The sequence below is a fragment of the Heterodontus francisci genome, chromosome 12, assembly GCF_036365525.1.
Source record: "Heterodontus francisci isolate sHetFra1 chromosome 12, sHetFra1.hap1, whole genome shotgun sequence".
NCBI lineage: Eukaryota > Metazoa > Chordata > Chondrichthyes > Heterodontiformes > Heterodontidae > Heterodontus > Heterodontus francisci.
The window spans coordinates 54,606,297-54,627,577 of record NC_090382.1 but is presented as its reverse complement, the minus strand read 5'-3'; the positions used below and the strand labels follow the sequence as shown (position 1 = coordinate 54,627,577).

The 21,281-nt window shown below is 43.7% G+C and overlaps 1 protein-coding gene across 2 annotated transcripts in view; it reads right to left on the bottom strand.

Annotated features, from left to right (window-relative positions):
• The window catches only part of csnk1a1 (casein kinase 1, alpha 1), an 80,355-nt gene that overhangs the window by 10,125 nt on the left and 48,949 nt on the right, over positions 1 to 21,281 (bottom strand). For both annotated transcript variants that reach the window (XM_068043441.1, XM_068043442.1), the window contains 3 exons: positions 13,533 to 13,607; positions 12,528 to 12,634; positions 8,785 to 8,933 (listed from right to left, as the gene is read on the bottom strand). In XM_068043441.1, the coding sequence (XP_067899542.1) occupies positions 8,785 to 8,933; positions 12,528 to 12,634; positions 13,533 to 13,607 (331 nt within the window). The remainder of the gene's footprint in view (positions 1 to 8,784; positions 8,934 to 12,527; positions 12,635 to 13,532; positions 13,608 to 21,281) is intronic.

Sequence of the window (21,281 nt, the reverse complement as noted above, 5' to 3'; positions counted from 1 at the left end):
AGCCGCATGGAAGATGGCAGGAACCCCAAAGACACATTGTACAGCGAGCTCGCCACTGGTATCAGACCCACCGGCCGTCCATGTCTCCGCTATAAAGACGTCTGCAAACACGACATGAAATCGTGTGACATTGATCACAAGTCGTGGGAGTCAGTTGCCAGCATTCGCCAGAGCTGGCGGGCAGCCATAAAGACAGGACTAAATTGTGGCGAGTCGAAGAGACTTAGTAGTTGGCAGGAAAAAAGACAGAGGCGCAAGGGGAGAGCCAACTGTGCAACAGCCCCGACAAACAAATTTCTCTGCAGCACCTGTGGAAGAGCCTGTCACTCCAGAATTGGCCTTTATAGCCACTCCAGGCGCTGCTTCACAAACCACTGACCACCTCCAGGCGCGTATCCATTGTCTCTCGAGATAAGGAGGCCCAAAAGAGAGGGGGTAACATATTGACATGGATAGAAGATTGGCTAGCTAACAGGAAACAGAGTAGGCATAAATGGGTCATTTTCTGGTTGGCGAGATGCAAGAGTGGTGTGTCACAGTGGTCAGTGCTGGAACCTCAACTTTTTACAATTTATATAAATGACTTGGATGAAGGGATCGAAGGCATGGTTGCTAAATTTGCTGATGACACAAAGATAGGTAGGAAAGTAAGTTGTGAAGAGGACGTAAAGAGGCTACAAAGGGATACGGATAGGTTAAGTGAGTGGACAAAGATCTTCCAAATGGAGCATAATGTGGGAAATTCTATGATTCTGTTTCTGATGGAATGCTATCGTTTATTGAGAGGGAAATTAAATACAAAAGTAGGGAGGTAATGCTTCAGTTATACAGTGCATTGGTGAGACCACATCTGGAATACCGTGTACAGTATTGGTCTCCTTATTTAAGGAAAGACTTAAATGCGTTGGAAGCAGTTCAGAGAAGGTATAAGACACGAATACCTGGAATGGGTGGGTTATCTTATGAGGAAAGGTTGGACAGGCTAGACTTGTATCTGCTGGAGTTTGGAAGAGTAAGAGGCAACTTAATTGAAACAAGATCTTGAGGGGTCTTGATAGGGTGGATGTGGAAAGGATGTTTCCCATTGTGGGAGAATCTAGAATTAGGGGTCACAGTTTAAAAATAAGGGGTTGCCCACTTAAGATAGAGATGAGGAGAAATTTTTTCTCTGAGGGTTGTGAATCTTTGGAACGCTTCCTCAAAAGGCAGTGGAAGCAGAGTCTTTGAATATTTTTAAAGGCAGATGTAGACAGGTTCGCGATAAGCTAGGGGGTGAAAGTTTATCGGTGGTAGGCAGGAATGTGGAGTTCAGGTTACAATCAGCCAGGATCATGTTGAATGGCAGAGTAGGCTTGAGGGGCCTACTCCTGCTCCTAATTCGCATGTTCATATGTTGTCACAAATTATAATTTCTAAAATCTTTCCCACCAAGGTTAAACAGACTAGCCTATAGCTGCAGGGCTTATCCTTACACCCTTTTCTGAACAAGGGTGCAACATGTTCAATTCTCCAGTCTTCTGGCACCAATCCTGTATCTAAGGCTCTGGCCATCATCTTCCAATTTTCCCATGTAATCTCCTTCCTTACTTCTCTCAGTATCTTTGGATGCATCTCCTCTGCTCCTGCTGACTTACCAACTTCAAATACCACCAGATTATCCAATTCCTCCACTCTTAATTTTTTGCCCAATGTTAATTTAATTCTTGGACTAGAAAGGTGGTTTTGTTAGTTATTTTAAGCTTGTGCAAATCGGCAACAAAGTGAAAAACAGAAGGTAAGTTAACTGATAGTTAGGAGCAAGAAAAACTGAAAGGACTCGGGCCAGGTCCGACGCGGTTCTGTCAGGCCTGGATCGGGCTTTTTTTTTTGCAGACCCGAGCAGGCCTTTATCATACAGAAAAGTAAAAGCCCATGGAATCTAAGGGAAAGTGGCAAGTTGGATCCAAAAATTGGCTCAGTAGCAGCAGCAAAGGGTCTATAGGTGTTTTTGTGACAGGAAGGCCGATTTTAGTGGAGTTCCACAGGGCTCAGTACTAGGCCCCTTGCTTTTCATGGTGTATAACAATGATTTAGGCTGTAAACTGTAGGAAGATGCCAATGGACTGCTCAGGTGGCAGAAAATTGCAAATGGAATTCAATTTGGAGAAGAGGGGTATTTGCGGAGAGCAAACAAAGGCAAGGGAATACTTGACAAAGGCAAGGGAACACTGAGGGGACATTTATTTGAGGTGCAGAAAATTATGAGGGACTTGGACATAGGTCCTTCTGATGCACTATTTCCCTTAGCAAAAAAGGGTCAATAATCAAGGTGCATAGGTGTAAAGAAATTGGCAGAAGGATTAGAGGTAAGTTGGAGAAAATTTTTCACCCAAATGCTCATTGGAGTCTGGAACTCACTGCTTGAAAAGATCACAGAGGCAGAACCCCTAATCACATTTAAAAAATACTTGGATATGCACTTGAAGTGCTATAACTTACAAGGCTATGGACGAAGACCTGGACAGTGGGATTAGGCTGGACAGTTTTTGTCTGGCTGGCACAGACTTGATGGTCTGAATGTCCTCCTCCTGTGCCGCAAATGTCTAAATTCCCTACGATTAGTCTGTTAAAAAGGCCAAGTTGTGGCCAATTCTCGGCACCACATTTTACAAAGGGTGTCAAGGCCTTGGAGAGCATGCAAAGGAGATGGAATGGTACCGGGATAAAAGACTTCAATTTGTAGAAAGACGAGAGAAACAGAGTTTGCTCTCCTCACAGCAGAAAGGGTTAAGGGGAAATTTGATTGAGGTGCTCAGATGGAAGTGTTTTGATGCAATAAATGAGAAACTTTCCAGTGGCAGAAGGCTGAAAACCAAAAGACACAGATTTAAGGTACTTAGCAAAAGAAACAGAGCCGACCCAAAAAAATTTACACAGAGTAGTTATGATCTAGAAAGCAAAGCCCAATAATTGGGTGATAGAGAGCAGTTATAGGGAAGTAGTGACACCTAAGTTACAGGATAAAGGTAGCTGGGTGACCGTCAGGGGAGGGAAAAGGAATAGGCGCACAGTGCAGGGATCCCCTGTGGCCGTTCCCCTCAATAATATGTATACCGTTTTGGATACGGTTGAGGTGGACGACCTACCAGGGGAAAGCCACATTGGCCAGGTCTCTGGCACTGAGCCTGGCCCAGTGGCTCAGAAGGGAAGGGGGGAGAATAGGAGAGCGATAGTGATAGGAGATTCAGTGGTTAGAGGAACAGACAGGAGATTCTGTGGTCGCGAACGAGACTCCCGGATGGTATGTTGCCTCCCGGGTGCTAGGGTCAGGGATGTCTTGGATCGGGACTACAGGATTCTTAAGGGGGAGGGGGAGCAGCCAGAGGTCGTGGTACATATCGGTACCAATGACATAGCTAGGAAAAGGGATGAGGACCTGAAAAGCGAATATAGGGAGTTAGGTTGGAAGCTGAAAGGCAGGACGAGCAGATTAGTATTCTCAGGAGTGTTATCGGTGCCACGTGCTAGTGAGGCTAGAAACAGGGAGCAAGTGCAGCTGAACACGGGGCTACAGAACTGGTGTAGGAGGGAGGGATTCAGATATGTAGATCATTGGGATACCTTCTGGGGAAGGTGGGACCTGTACAAGAAGGACGGGTTGCATCTGAACTGGAGGGGCACCAATATCCTGGGCCGGAGGTTTGCGAGAGCTCTTCGGGAGGGTTTAAACTAGTTTGGCAGGGGGATGGGAACCGGAGCTACGGATCAGTGGATGGGGTAGCTGTTGAACAGGCAGATACCGAGTGCAGAGAGTCTGTGAGGAAGGTTAGACAGTTGACAGGGCAAAGTTGCAGCCAGTATGATGGGTTGAAGTGTGTCTATTTTAACGCAAGAAGTGTCAGGAATAAGGGTGATGAACTTAGGGCATGGATCAGTACTTGGAGCTACGATGTTGTGGCCATTACGGAGACGTGGATATCACAGGGGCAGGAATGGATGTTGGATGTTCCGGGGTTTAGATGTTTCAAAAGGAATAGGGAGGGAGGTGAAAGAGGTGGGGGAGCGGCATTGCTAATCAGGGATAGTATCACAGTTGCAGAAAGGGAGGTCGTCGAGGAGGGTTTGTCTACTGAGTCATTATGGGTGGAAGTCAGAAACAGGAAAGGAGCAGTCACTTTGTTGGGAGTTTTCTATAGACCCCCCAATAGCAACAGAAACATGGAGGAACAGATTGGGAGGCAGATTTTTGAAAGGTGCAGAAGTAACAGGGTTGTTGTCATGGGTGACTTCAACTTCCCTAATATTGATTGGAACCTCCTTAGTGCAAATAGTTTGGATGGAGCAGTTTTTGCCAGGTGTGTCCAGGAAGGTTTCCTGACTCAATATGTAGATAGGCCGACTAGAGGGGAGACTATGTTGGACTTGGTGCTCGGCAACGAACCAGGCCAGGTGGCAGATCTATCGGTGGGAGAGCATTTCGGTGATAGTGATCACAACTCCCTGACCTTTACTATAGTCATGGAGAGGGACAGGAGCAGACGGAATGGGAAAATATTTAATTGGGGCAGGGGGAATTACAATGCTATTAGGCAGGAACTGGGGAGCATAAATTGGGAACAGATGTTCTTAGGGAAATGCACGACAGAAATGTGGAGGTTGTTTAGGGAACACTTGCTGCGACTGCTGGATAGGTTTGTCCCAATGAGGCAGGGAAGGGACGGTAGGGTGAAGGAACCTTGGATGACATGAGATGTGGAAACTTACTTAAGGTTGAGGAAGCAAGGATCAGACAGGGCTCTAGAGGGTTACAAGGTAGCCAGGAAGGAACTGAAGAATAGACTTAGGAGAGCTAGAAGGGGACATGAAAAAGTCTTGGCGGGTAGGATTAAGGAAAATCCCAAGGTGTTCTACACTTATGTGAGGAACAAGAGGATGGCCAGAGTGAGGGTAGGGCCGATCAGGGATAGTGGAGGGAACTTGTGCCTGGAGTCGGAGGAGGTAGGTGAGGTCCTAAATTAATACTTTGCTTCAGTATTCACCAGTGAGGGGGACCTGGTCGTTTGTGAGGACAGCGTGGAACAGGTTGATATGCTCGAACAGGTTGAGGTTAAGAGGGAGGATGTGCTGGAAATTTTGAATGATATGAGGACAGATAAGTCCCCGGGGCCAGACGGGATATACCCAAGGATATTACGGGAAGCGAGGGAAGAGATTGCTCTGCCTTTGGCGATGATCTTTGCGTCTTCACTGTCCACTGGAGTAGTACCAGATGATTGGAGGGTGGCAAATGTTGTTCTTGTTCAAGAAAGGGAATAGGGATAACCCTGGGAATTATAGACCAGTCAGTCTTACGTCAGTAGTGGGCAAATTATTGGAGAGGATTCTGAGAGACAGGATTTATGATTATTTGGAAAAGCATGGTTTGATTAGAGACAGTCAGCATGGCTTTGTGAGGGGCAGGTCATGCCTCACAAGCCTTATTGAATTCTTTGAAGATGTGACAAAACACATTGATGAAGGAAGAGCAGTGGATGTGGTGTATATGGATTTTAGCAAGCAGTTTGATAAGGTTCCCCATGGTAGGCTCGTTCAGAAAGTAAGAAGGCATGGGATTCAGGGAAAGTTGTCTGTCTGGATACATAATTGGCTGGCCCATAGAAGTCAGAGGGTGGTAGTAGATGGTAAGTATTCAGCATGGAGCTCGGTGACCAGTGGTGTTCCACAAGGATCTGTTCTGGGACCTCTGCTCTGTGATTTTTATAAATGACTTGGATGAGGAAGTGGAAGGCTGGGTTAACAAGTTTGCCGATGACACAAAAGGTTGCTGGAGTTGTGGATAGTGTGGAAGGCTGTTGTAGGTTGCAATGGGACATTGACAGGGTGCAGAGCTGGGCTGAGAAATGGCAGATGGAGTTCAACCTGGAAAAGTGTGAAGTGATTCATTTTGGAAGGTCGAATTCGAATGCGGCTTAAAGACAGGATTCTTGGTAGTGTAGAGGAACAGAGGGATCTTGGGGTCCATGTCCATAGATCGCTCAAAGTTGCCACCCAAGTTGATAGGGTTGTTAAGAAGGCGTATGGTGTGTTGGCTTTCATTAACAGGGGGATTGAGTTTAAGAGCCGCGAGGTTATGCTGCAGCTCTATAAGGCCCTGGTTCGACCACACTTGAAATATTGTGTTCAGTTCTGGTCGCCACATTATAGGAAGGATGTGGAAGCTTTAGAGAGGGTGCAGAGGAGATTTACCAGGATGCTGCCTGGACTGGAGGGCATGTCCTACGAAGAAAGATTGAGGGAGCTAGGGCTTTTCTCATTGGAGCGAAGAAGGATGAGAGGTGACTTGATAGAGGGGTACAAGATGATGAGGCATAGATAGAGTGGATAGCCAGAGACTTTTTCCCAGGGTGGAAAGGGCTATCACCAGGGGGCATAATTTTAAGGTGATTGGAGGAAGGTTTCGGGGAGATGTCAGAGGTAGGTTCTTTACACAGAGTGGTGGGTGCATGGAATGCGCTGCCAGCGGTGGTAGTAGAAGCAGATACATTAGGGGCATTTAAGCGACTCTTGGATAGGTACATGGATGATAGTAGAATGAAGGGTAGGTAGCTAGTTTGATCTTAGAGTAGGTTAAAGGTTCGGCACAACATCATGGGCCGACGGGCCTGTACTGTGCTGTTCTATGTTCTAATTGGTGGCCTCCTGCTTATATGATTAACACCTAACTTCAGCACTGATCTTGAGTGTTTAAAAAGGACATGCAGAAAATAATCAAATTTTAAAATATCCTGTATGGTAAACATTGGTATTCTCTGTCAAAGCCATAGTTGCTATTGGAAACACTGCGTAATGCTATCCAGTAAATGCTTCCTCAACATATTTCTGGATCTTTAGAAATTTGCTGCCATAATTTTTCATGAACTGTAGGTTATACAAAATCACAGGACCCATCTTTTGAACTCAAAACTTGGCCAACTTGAAGTTTTTGCAAATATCTCTTGTGGCATGGCTGTCAAATGAGAAGTGGTAAATGAAAATCTGCGGATGCTTATCCAGCAGAAAACTGCACACTATCCACAATCAGCAGTCTTACCTGAGTAAGCTGGTCATTAGTGATCTGCACTTGAATGCTGTGGTTCTGACTTCTGGCTAGAGAGAGCTTCTATGAGACAAACCCCTACCCACACCACCCAACCTTCTCAGCTTTTCATCAAAGATATGAAATCTGAAACTGAAAAATAATGACTGGGCTTGAAAAAACCCTGCTTTTCCCTTATGGGATGCATGCTGGTGTGTTGAAAATCATCTCATACCAAGTGTTGATGTTACTCAGATCAGGGCTTTAAGACTGCAATGAGAAGTACAAATCAACCAAGCACCAGTGAGCCTCAGTGCATTTGGTAAACTTGAAGGCTGGGTACATACCTCATCCTTCAAGGCTACATGGACTATGAAAGACTCTGACAATGTTGTCCTAGCTGTGTAAGGCAACGCACCCTGTGAGCTGCACGCTTTTTGGGAACACTTGATTTCCTTTGACTTGACGGAGTCCCTGTGGGCAGAACTGGAACTCTCAGGGCAGATATACCAGGAATATTCTAGCTTTGAAGGTGCCTACTCAGGACACCAATCTGGAATTGGACCATAAATATCTTCCCCCAAATATCAAAGTTTTCATGGGAACACTGGTCCGAGGCAATTTTTATTTGCATCATAAAGACTTTAGGGATCACTTTTGTTTGACCTACTTTACAAAATTACTTCTTTACTGTCACAGAAGCAAATGAACATTTTAGAGACATAAAACACTACAGAATAGCTAAGAAACCACCACTTCACTTTCTTTATCGATTCAAAATAGTTGTTGATACATATGATAAAAATCACAAAATGAAATTCTCTTGTGCAAATTATATGTATCCCCAAACAGAAGGCTGTTATTTTTAAATCAGTGTACTGAGAAATGTCTTTCAACAGCTCCATTAGCACTTACTGCCAGGTAGTCTTTTATGCTGGATTAAGATGTCAACATCCATTAAACTAGAATTTTGAAAAAAAGATACTTAAAAAACATTTAAAAAAACTCTTGGACACAAATCCAGTTAGTAAGCAAAGCACTTAAAATGCACTCAGCTTTGCAGCTTATGGGCCACTATGATTCTGAATAGTAACGGAGTTCTAGACAGAAACCCTTTTCTAAACATAAAAATAATATTCCATTCTGAAGTAGATTCAAGTCCCACTGCTTCCCTTGAAACACTATTTTATCCATTAAAGCAGTGAAAACTAATGTGGTCTTTAACTTGCAGTGCAACAGTGGAAAATACTGCTCAAATTTTTGGATTATATTTATTCCCACAGTATTAACCATGAAGTAAGAGTCTGCTGTACTTTCTATCATTGATTTTTTCGGTCTGTTCGATGTTTTTCAAGATTATACTGTTGCTATCTTATCCTCAATCATGTGTTTTTTCTATTTGCTTCATTACCATCAAGTTGAAGTGGAAATAAGTGTTTTTGTCCCTGTCTGAAAGAAAGGTCTAGGTATACAATTGAGGTCTACATACAGGAGTTGAATCAAACAGTCAAATGCAACAATTTAGAGATGGAGATTTCATACAATGTACTGAATTTAAAATAGCCTTAATCCTCCCTCTCCAAATGACAGTGCACAAAATAATTTAGCAATTGAATTGATTTTTGGCTACCTTCCTGATCTAACACAATTATGCAAGTCTTCAATTACCTGCATCGCTCTAAAATTTACAGTTTCATATTTCACAAGTCATGTGGCTATTGACTACTTACCTTTCATGTTGCTCTTGGACTTCTCAGTTTGCTTGCCTGTAGGGGTTTGGGCCTGCTGCCCTTGTCCACTGGAAGAAGCTGCCTGCTGTGCTGCCTTTTGCTTCAACATTGTCCAGTCAAAGGTATAGTCATACTGATGATTTAAAGTTCTAAAGGAAGAACAAAAAGGTACATATTAAATGCTATGTGACTAAATCTAAAATGTTGAGAATTCTGGCACCATTTTAGGTTACCAGGTTCAGAGAAGTTAATTTTCCAAGGCCACTTTGTTTTATTGCAGCTTATTCACTATTTTCAAAAAAGCCACTCAAAACACCAAGAATAGCAAAAGTAAAATAGCTGATAGTTGAAATTTTTCTCAATCTACAACCTCCTAGTCATGCACAAACTGTCTTCACGAAAGAGGATGCTGCCAATGATAGAGTAAAAGGTGGTGGTATTGGAGATATGGGATAAAAATAAATGAGGTACTTAAAAGGCTGGCAAGTACTCGAAGTAGAAAAGCCACCTCGTCTGGATGGAATGCATCCTAGGTTACTGACAGAAGCAAGTGAGGAAATTGCAGAGGTTCAGGCTGCAACCTTCCAATCCTCATTAGATATGGGAGTGGTGCCAGAGAACTGGACAACTGCAAATGTCACACCCATGTTCAAAGAAAGGGGTGGGGGATAAATCCAACAACTATACGTCAGTCAACCTAATTTAAATGGTGTGGAAACTTTAAGACAATAACCCGGGACAAAATTAACTGTCACTTGGAGAGGTACAAGTTGATAAATGAACACCCAGCATAGATTTGTTAAAGGCAAATTCTGCGGATCAAACTTGATTGAGTTCCTCGACGAAGAGGGGGTCAATTAAGGTAACGCATTGATATTGTGTACAGTGACTTTCAAAAGGTGTCACATAATAAATTTGTTAGAAAAATTGAAGCCCCTGGGATTGAAGGAACGTTGGTAGGGTGAATATGAAATTGACTAAGAAGACTGAGTAATTGTCAACTATTCCTTCACAGACTGGAGTGAGGTATACAATGATGCTCCCCAGGGGTCAGTATTAGAACCACTGCTCTTTTTGACATATTAATGACCTGGGCTTGGGTATACAGATCATAATTTCAAAATGTGCACGACATGAAACTCAATAGTATTAAGTGATGAGGACAGTAATACACTGGAGGACAAATGGGCAGACATAGGGCAGGTGAAATTTAATGAAGAGTGTGGTGTGATACATATTGATAGGAAAAATGGGGAGATGCAATATAAACTAAACGGTACAATTGTAAATGGGATGCAACATCAGAGACCTAAGGTGTATGTACACAAACCTTTAAAAGGGTGGTAGAACAAGTGGAGAAGGCTGTATTAAAAAACACAAAGGATCCTTGGCTTTATAAAACAAAGCTAGAAAGTCACGCTAAGCCTTCGTGAAACACTGGTCAGGCTCCAGCTAGGATATTGTGGCCAATTACAATTTAGAAAGGATGAAAAGTCCTTAGAGATGGTGCAGAAAGATTCACTAGAACAGTACCAAGGATAAGGGACTTCGGGTGCATGGAGATTGAAAAACTGGGGTTGTTCTCTATAGAGCAGAGGTTAGAGGAGATTTAGTAGAGGTGCTCAGAATAATGAAGGGGTTTGATACATAGAGTCATACAGCACAGAAACAGGCTATTCGGCCCATCGTGACCAGGCCGGCCATCAAACACCTATCTATTCTAATCCCATTTTCCAGCATACAAGGCTATGGGCCAAGTGCTATGGCGCTTCAAGTGGTCATCTAAATACTTAAATGTTGTGACCGTCCTTCAGGCAGTGTGTTCCAGATTCCAACCAGCCACGGGGTGAAAACGTTTTTCCTCAAATCTCCTCTAAACGTCCTGCCCCTTATTTTAAATCTATGCCCCCTGGTTATTGACACCTCCACTAAGGGAAAAAGTTTCTTCCTATCTACCCTATCTATGCCCCTCAATTTTGTATACATCAGGTCCCACCTCAGCCTTCTCTGCTCTAAGGAAATCAACTTTAGCCTATCCAGTCTCTCTTCATAACTGAAATGGTCCAGGCCAGGCAACATCCTGGTGAATCTCCTCTGCACCCGCTCCAGTGCAATCACATCCTTCCTATAGTGTGGTGCCCAGAATGGTACACAGTACTCCAGCTGTGGCCTAACTAGCGTTTTATACAGCTCCATCATAACCTCCCTGCTCTTATATTCTATGCCTCCGCTAATAAAGGCAAGTATCCCATATGCCTTCCTAACCACCTTATCTACCTGTGCTGCTGCCTTCAGTGATCTATGGACAAGTACACCAAGGTCCCTCTGTACTTCCTAGGGTCCTACCACCCACTGCATATTCTCTTGCCTTGTTAGTCCTGCCAAAATGCATCACCTCACACTACTCAGGATTAAATTCCATTTGCCACTTCTCCGCCCATCTATATCGTCCTGTAATCTAAGGCTTTCCTCCTCACTATTTACAACACCAATTTTCATGTCATCTGCGAACTTACTGATTATACCCCCTATATTAACATCTAAATCATTAATGTACACTACAAACAGCTAAGGGTCCCAGGACCTATCCCTGCGGTATACCACTGGTCACAGGCATCCAATCACAAAAACAACCCTCGACCATCACCCTCTGCCTCCTGCCACTAAGCAAAATTTTGGATCCAATCTGCCAAATTGCCCTGGATCCCATGGGCACTTACCTTATCAAAAGCCTTACTGAAGTCCATGTAGACTACATCAACTGCTTTACCCTCATCTACACATCTAGTTACCTTGTTAAATTTGTTAGACATGATCTCCCCCTGACAAAGCCATGCTGACTATCCTTGATTAATCTGTGCCCCTCCAAGTGGAGATTAATCCTGTCCCTCAGAATTTTTTCCCAGTTTCCCTACCACTGATGTTAGACTCACTGGCCTGTAATTGCCTGGTTGATCCCTACGACACTTCTTGAATAATGGTACCAAATTTGCTGTCCTCCAGTCCTCCGACACCTCTCCTGTGGCCAGAGAGGATTTGAACATTTGTGTCAGAGCCCCTGCAATCTCTTCCCTTGCCTCACATAGCAGCCTGGGATATATCTCATCTGGGTCTGGGGATTTATCCACTTTTAAGCCCGCTAGAACTGCTAATACCTCCTCCCTTTCAATGCTAATTTGTTCGTGTATGTCACAATCCCCCTCCCTGATCTCTACACCTACATTGCCCTTCTCCATAGTGAACACAGGTGAAAAGTAATCATTTAAAACCTCACCTACATCCTCCGGCTCCACACACAGATTGTCACTTTGGCCCCTAATGTAAATAAGGATAAACTGCTTCCCATGGCAGAAGAGTTAGTAACCAAAGGCTGCAGACTTAAAGTAAATGGCAAAGAACCAGAAGCAATGAGGGAAAAAAATTACGCAGTGAGTGATGTGAAATGCACAGCTTGAAGACTGATGAACGGATTAGATAGGGAATAAAAGGGATAAATTTGCAGAGCTACGGTGAAATAGCAGAGGTGTGGGACTAATCGGATAGTGGTTCCAAAAAGCCAGCAGGCAAATGCATTGTATCCTTCTATAATTCTAACTGCAGTTCTTTTTAAAATGTGGAAGCTGAAAAAGATATCAAAGGTGCCCAAGTACACATTTAAGAAATTGCAGAACATATCAGTAGCAAGATATGTACGCATTCTACTATGATATATCTAAGAAGTGCATTATGACTTCACAAGTCACCTGAAAAGAATGCGGAAAAGCTGTCGAAGATACATGTAATCTGGTGCTTCTTCAAAACGTAGTCCACGACAGTAGTTCAGGTACATTGCAAACTCAGCAGGGAACCCCTAATATAGAAGGGTGGAGAGAGTTAACTTTCTGTTCACAATACATTTCTCTACTTACCAGGAAGCCCAGAATCTAAATCCCCTTTTTAAAGGAAGAAAAATTCAATAAATTTCCATTTTCTACATATCTTTCTTTGCCAGCCCCATATACAGGAGCCATTTCACTCGTAAGTTGCTTAAATAGTACAAGCCTGGAAGATTTGTTAACAATTGCAATGCAAGACATCAATCCTCTCCTATCTCCAGCATCGCCTCTTTTCAAAATGCCAGTTGATCTTAACGCACCAAGGATACTCAGACAGCACCTTCTAAACCCACAACCTCTACCACCTAGAATGACAAGGGCAGCAAATGTGTGGGAACACCACCACTTGCAAGTTCGCCTCCAAACACACATCATCTGACTTGGAACTATATCGCCGTTCCTTCACTGTCGCTGGGTCAAAATCCTGGAACTCCCTCCCTGACAGCACTGTAGGTGCACCTTCACCACATGGACTGCAGTGGTTCAAGAAGGCAACTCACCACCACCTTCTCAAGGGCAATTAGGGATGGGCAATAAATGCTGGCCTAGCCCGCGATGCCCACATCCCGTGAAATTAAAAAAAAAGCACTAACAGATTTGAAAATGTAATTAAGCGTAATCGACATTTAGAAATAAAATTTTAATACCAGATTGAACAAACTTAGAAACAAAAAGACTTGCAGGTTGATAGGTAAATTGGCCATTGTAAAGTGCCCCTAGTGTAGGTAGGTGGTAGGAGAATGGTGGGGATGTGGTAGAAAATATGGGGGTAGTGTAGGGTTAGTATAAATTGGTGGTTGTTGGTCGGCACAGACTCGGTGGGCCGAAGGGCCTGTTTCAGTGCTGTATCTCTAAATAAAAAAATAAACATACCTTACACAAAACCTCAACTGGCGTGGACATCTTCTTCTCACTAATCTTCTCGTATTTCTGCTTCTTTGTGGCTGCCTGTGGAACAAACATTTCAGAATGGCTCAAATCATACATATGAGTTACACAGAAAGTTTAAGAAGCCAAGCATTAAACATTTTCAAAGCCAAATGATCACATCTCAATTAGAAAAACATCTGTTTGTTAGCCGTGAAGCTAATCTGGCTTTAAAAATATTTACGTTACACTGAAATTAAGTGCAACATTTATTAAAAAACTCAAATGCTGCATTTATATACTGAAACAAGTCAGGACCTGTTCATAATACTAATTTTAATCATATGGGTCTGGTCACAGCTTGCATGCATTTTAGCTTTTGTTACATATTCTCTGCTTAAACATCTTGGAAAGATCCCCATTTAAAAAAAGGGCAGCACTAGTAAGCGAAAAGGTTTACAGTAGTTTGTTGACAAATACAAAACAAACACTTCTAACCCCATTTCATCCGTAGATGAGCTACATTTTCAGCAAGAAAATCAGAGTATTGAAGGAAAGCAAAGCAAATATTTTTTTTTTTAAATGTGAAGTGGCTCATCCTTGACCTTGTGGGTGCTGGGACACACAAACCTGAAGATTCCAATTTTGGTTACTGATGTGTACTGAATTAATTAATCTTGGACTAGGTAGTGAACACGGCGCTACAAAATGGCATCAGTACCTCCGGGTTAGGGAGGGAGCAAGAAAAATGTCCCTGCTGTAGTTCATCGCCCAGCTGTTGGTCAAGCAACCATTCTGCCCTGCCCTCCTAGTACCACCATACATGGGCAGATGCCTTCAAAAAAGAAATCACTTGCAAAAAAGCTGCTAAACTGCATAGCGATTACTAGAGTCACAACTTTAAAAGCAGTTAGTGAAGGGGCTAAAACAAATTACATCAGCTCATGCAAGAAATTAAAATCTGATGCAAAGATACAAACTGTTCCCACTGCTGAACTAACAACTGATTGAAGCTAGTTCAAACTCATGAGGTTTCTTATACGCACTTAATGCTGACCATATACAGACATCCATTTTGGGATCTTTAAAATTTTCAGTGGAGAAATTAACTACTGTATTACTGAGCTGTACAGAACGCTAAGTATTGATTTAATCCTTGGTCTGTGCCATTAGCTGATCTAGGGCAGGGGAACAGTGGGATACAACATCTGAAATGAGTCAGAGTCATAATCAGAGAGATACAGTACTGAAACAGGCCCTTCGGCCCACTGTGTCTGTGCCGACCATCAAACACCCATTTATACTAATTCTACATTAATCCCATATTCCCTACCATTCTACCTACACTAGGGGCAATTTACAATGGCCAATTTACCTATCAACCTGCAAGTCTTTGGCGGTGGGAGGAAACCGGAGCACCCAGCGGAAACCCATGTGGTCACAGGGACAACTTGCAAACTCCACACAGGTAGTACCCAGAACTGAACCCGGGTTGCTGGAGCTGTGAGGCTGCGGTGCTATCCTCTGCGCCACTCGCGGAGTCAAGAGGGGAGAGAAAATGGAGGGAGCAACATATCTTGTTTAAATTATCACCTTTGTACAAAACAGGCGTTTCTACAGGCTGAGTGGCCAACAACAGAAAACCTTCAAAACACACCATCAACTTCTATTAACCAGGAGATAAAAGTTAAAAGGAAATAAACTACAGCAGAAGACAGACAGTAGTTGCACATTAATCCATCACTGCCTGGTTCAAATGACTACTAGAATTATTTCATATCCAGCTGCAATAGTACTTGTAATTGAGCCTTGTCATGTGATGGGAAGAGCTTATGACACCAGATTCATTATGATTTAGTCTCAAAATAAAACAAGCACAATTTACAGAAATGTTATGCCACACATTTAAGGCCATATTGACCATTTTTGCACATGGAAGCTACCAGCAACTGCAAATATTTTTTCACTGTGAGGCCTTCAATTAAAAACTTTAAAAATTAGATTATAAAATGGCAATATTTTTAATTAATTTCAGACAATAAAAAAGTGCAATTTTGAAAAGGACTGCATGATTCAACTGGTTTGTTAAAGCTCCAGTACAAAATATTAACATAGGGTCCCTTCCAAATTATAAATGCTTGCACGTGATGGTTTTAATCAATTTAACAGTAACATCTCAATAAAATATCCTTTTGTCATACAAATTTAGTTTCTAGCTCCATCGAAATACAGACTTCTTTTAGCTTCACTTAATGTTACCGGTATCAGAACAATCGCGCCATCTTCTTGCATTTAAACTGTAAACAGCAATTTGTGCCAGAAACGTGTTTACTTCTGCCTAAATAGGACGATGCTTTTGGCATTCATGGACTGCAGAAGACACAATATAGGTGGCCATTCGGCCCCTCAGGTCTGCTCCACCATTCAATAAGATCATGGCTGATCAGATTGTGGCCTTAACTCCTTTCCTGCAGGCCCCCATAACTCTAGGCTCCCTTGTCGATCAAAAATCTGTGTAACTCAACCTTGACTATATTCAATGACCCAGCCTCCACTGCTTGCTAGGGACCAGAATTCCAACATTCCTGAGTGAAGAAATTGCTCCTCATCGCTGTCTTAACTGACAGACCCCTTATTTTGAAACTGTACCCCCAGCTCTAGATTCCCCATGCACCCACCCCCCCCACCCGAGGGGAAACAACCTCTCAGCATCTACCCTGTCAAGTGCCCTCAGTCTCATGTTTCAATAAGATCACCTCTCATCCTTCGAAGCTCCAATGAGCATAGGCCCAACCTGCTCAACCTTTCCTCGTAAGACAACCCCTTTAACCCAGGAATCACTTTATCTACCTGTCCTGCCACCTTCAGGGACCTTTGGACATGCAGTCCAAGGTCGCTCACTTCCTCTACCCCTCTCAATATCCTCCCATTTATTATGTATTCCCTTTCTTTGTTTGCCCTCATCAAATGCATTACCTGACACTTCTCCGGATTGAATTCCATTTGCCACTTTTTCGCCCACGCAAGCAAACCATTGATATCATTCTGGAATCTACAGCTGTCCTCTTCACTATCAACTACACAGCCAATTTTTGTGTCATCTGCAAATTTCCCAATTATGCCGCCCACATTTAAGTCCAAATCATTGATATATACCACAAACAGCAAAGGACCCAACAGAGTCCTGTGGAACGTCACTGGAAGTCACCTTCCATTTGCAAAAACATTCTTTTATTCATTCACGGGATGTGGGCGTCACTGGCCAGACCAGCATACATTGCCCATCCCTAATTTCCCTCAAGAAGGTGCTGGAGAGCTGCCTTCTTGAACTGCTGCAGTCCATGTGCAGAAGGTACACCTACAGTGCTATCAGGGAGGGAGTTCCAGGATTTTGACCCAGCGACAGTGAAGGAACGAAGATATAGTTCCAAGTCAGGATGATGTGTGATTGGAGGGGAACTTGCATCTGCTGCCCTTGTCCTTCTAGATGGTAGAGGTCGCAGGTTTGGAAGGTGCTGTCTGAGGAGCCACTGGTGCATTGCTGCAGTGCATCTTGTAGATGGTGCACACTGCTGCGTCGGTGGTGGAGGGAGTGAATGTTTGTGGATGGGGTGCCAATCAAGCGGACTGCTTTGTCCTGGATGGTGTCAGGCTTCTTGAGTGTTGTTGGAGCTGCACCCATCCAGACAAGTGGAGAGAATTCCATCACACTCCTGACTTGTGCCATGTAGGTGGTGGACAGGCTTTGGGCAGTCAGCAAGTGAGTTACTCGACGCAGGATTCTTCGCCTAAGACTTGCTCTTGTAGCCATGGTATTTATATGGCTGCTCTAGTTCAGTTTCTAGTCAATGGTAACCCCCAGGATGTTGATAGTGAGGGATTCAGTGATCGTAATGCCATTGAATGTTGAGGGGCAATGGTTAGATTCTCTCTTGTTGGAGATGGGCATTGCCTGGCACTTGTGGTGCAAATGTTACTTGTCACATATCAACCCAAGCCTGGATATTGTCCAGGTCCTGCTGCATATCAACATGGACTGCTTCAGTATTTGAGTCGTCGCGAATGGTGAACATTGTGCAATCAGCAAACATCCCCATTTCTGACCTCTGATTGAAGGAAGGTCATTGATGAAGCAGCTGAAGATGGTTCAGCCTAGGACACTACCCTGAGGAACTCCTGCAGTGATGTCCTGGAGCTGAGATGAATGACCTCCAACAACCACAACCATCTTCCTTTATGCTGGGTACGACTCCAACCAGCAGAGAGTTCCCCCCCACCCCCCCCGATTCCCAGTAACTCCAGTTTTGGTTGATGCCATACTTGGTCAAATGCTGTCTTGATGTCAAGGGCAGTCACTCTCACCTCACCTCTAGAGTTCAGCTCTTTTGTCCATGTTTGAACCAAGGCTGTAATGAGGTCAGGAGCTGAGTGGCCCTGGCAGAACCCAAACAGAGCGTATCAGAGCAGGTTATTGCTAAGCAAGTGCCACATGATAGCACTGTCGATGACACCTTCCATCACTTTACTGATTGAGAGCAGAATGAAAAGGCGGTAATTGGCCGGGTTGGACTTGTCTTGCTTTGTGTGTACAGGACGTACCTGGGCAATTTTCCTCAATGCCAGGTAGGTGCCAGCATTATAGCTGTACTGGAACAGCTTGGCTAGGGGCACAGCAAGTTCTGGAGCACAGGTCGTCAGTACAATTACTGGAATGTTGTCAGTGCCCATATCCTTTGCATTATCCAGTGCCTTCAGTCATTTCTTGTTATCACGCGGAGTGAATCGAATTGGCTGAAGATAGGCATCTATGATGCTGGAAACTTCAGGAGGAGGCAGAGATGGATCATCAACTCGGCACTTCTGGCTGAAGATTGTTGCAAATGCTACAGCCTTATCTGTTGACCATTACCCTTTGTTTCCTGTCACGGAGACAATTTTGGATCCAACTCACCACGTTCCCCTATATCCCATGGGCTTTTACTATTCTGATCAGTCTGCCATGCGGAACCTTGTCAAATGCCTTACTAAAATCCATGCAGACAACATCCACTGCACTACTCTCATCAATCCTCCTTGTTACTAACTTAATTGAATTTTTTGAGGAATAACACACTACCTTCCCTCACCAAATCCACACTGACTACCCCTGATTGATCCGGGCCTTTCCAAGTGACTGTTTATCCTGTATCTCAGAATTGATTCTACAAATTTGCCCACCACTGAGGTCGGACTCGCACCCTTTTTAAACAATGGTACAATGTTCACAGACCTCCAATCCTCTGGTACCTTGCCCGTCTCTAGTGAGGGTTTGAAGATGTTCCTCAGAGCAGCCGCTTCCGCCCTGGCTTCCTTGAGCAGCCTCGGATGCAATCCATCCGGCCCTGGTGATTTATCCACTTTCAAGGATGTCAGACCTTCTGGTACTTCCTCTCTCATTATACTCATCGTATCTAATATTTCACACTCCTCTTTAACTACAATGTCTGCACCATCCCTCTCCTTTGTGAAGGCAGAGACAAAGTACTCATTAAGAACAATGCCCACACCTTCTACATACATGCACAAGTTACCTTGTATATCTCTGCTGGGCCCAACCCTTTTCTTGCTCTTAATATACCGACAAAACATCTTTGGGGTTTCCTCAATTTTACCTGCCAATATTTTTTCATGTCCCCTCTCTGCTTTCCTAATTTCCTTTTTTACTTCACCCCTGCACTGTCTATATTCCTCTAAGCTTTCTAAAGCATCAAGTTTTATGTGACTGTGATAAGCTTTCTTTTTCTACTTTACCTTGCCCTGTATGAGACTCGATAGTTAGGAGTCTCTAGATTTGGCAGTACCACCCTTTTTCTTTGTGGGGACATGTCAATACTGTGCCCGTAGAATCTCACTTTTGAATGCCTCCCACTGGTTTGCCACGAATTTTCCTTCAAGTAACTGTATCCAGTTCACTTTCACCAGATCACCTCTCAGCATTGTAAAATTTGCCTTCCCCAATTTAGAACTTTTACTCCTGTACTATCTTTGTCCTTTTCCATAATAATGCTAAATCTAACTATATTATGGTCACTATCTCCAAAATGGTCACCCGCTGCCACTTCATCCACTTGCCCAGCTTCATTTCCTAAGACTAAATCTAGAATTGCGCCCCCTCTCGTTGGGCTTGTTACGTGCTGGCTAAAAAAGTTCTCGAATGCAGTTCAAGAATTTTGTGCCCTCTGTGTCCTTCTCAGTTTGCATCCAGTTGATATTAGGGTAGTTGAAATGCCCAACCTTCATTGCTCTATTGTTTTGCACTCAGATTTGCCGACATATTTGTTTTGCCTACGTATTTGTTCTACCTCCCTCCCACTATTTGCGGGTCTACAGTGCACTCATCGTAGTATGGCTGCCCCTTTTTTTATATTTCTGAGCTCAACCCATATGGTCTCATTTGAGGGTTATTTAGCATATCATCCCTCCTCACAGCTATAATTGATTCTTTAACCAATAATGCTACACCCCCTCCTTTTTTTATCCCCCTCTCTCCTGCCTGAAAACTCTATATTCAGGAATGTTGAGCTGCCATTTTTTCCCCTCTAAGCCAAGTTTCCATTATAGCAGATGCCTCTGTGCCGCAGCATTCTGCAGTCTCTCTCCATTTAATATTCGGCTTTTCTATTCTTCCCACCAAAGTGGGCAACCTCACATTTTCCCACACCATCGTCCATCTGCCAAATTTTTGTCCACTCACTTAACTTATCTGTATCTCTTTGCAGGCTCTGTCCTCCTCAACTTGCTTTCCTACCTATCTTCATAGAGACAACAAATGTGGCTACAATACACTCGGTCCCTTCATCCAAGTTGGTACTATAGGTCGTAAAAGTCGAGGCCCCAGCACTGACCGCCATGGCACTCCACTAGTTACAGTTTGTCAACCTGAAAACGCCCCATTCATCCCAATTCTGTTCCCTGTTGGCTAGCCAATCCTCCATCCATGTTAATGTATTGCCCCCAACACCATGAGCTCTGATCTTATGTAGTAACCTTTGATGTGGCAGCTTACTGAATGCCTTTTGGAATTCCAAATACTGGTGCCCTTTTATTCACCCTGCTTGCTACAACCTCAAAGGCACTCCAGATTCATATTGTATGGAAATGCATAAAAAGACAACGCAGCATTGCACTGGAATAGAAATGGGGATGAAGGTAGGATAACATATCTTGGTGGATAATTGGTTGAGGTTGGAGGAAGTCAAATTCAGTCAGGGACAGGTTGTAGGCCTGGTGGATCAGTCGCAGCTGCACCTGGTCCATATTCCATGATGTTTCTGAAGATGCCAGAGTCCTATGCATCACTTGCTGATTGGTAAATACTCTACAAGGAACAGGTGAGAAGTACCATCTTACAGACGTAATCTGCAGCAAACGTTACGGACTACCAAAGAGAAGGACTTGGTGGATGATGAGCCTAGGGAAGGGAGTGTAGATAGTCTCCAGTCATCTCATTATCAAAAAGGTGGTGGTGTTGGGTGTCTTGCAAAGCATTAAGGTAGATAAATCCCCAGGGCCTGATGGGATCTACCCCAGAATACTGAGGGAGGCAAGGGAAGAAATTGCTGGGGCCTTGACAGAAATCTTTGCATCCTCATTGGCTACAGGTGAGGTCCCAGAAGACTGGAGAATAGCCAATGTTGTTCCTTTGTTTAAGAAGGGTAGCATGGATAATCCAGGAAATTATAGGCCGGTGAGCCTTACGTCAGTGGTAGGGAAATT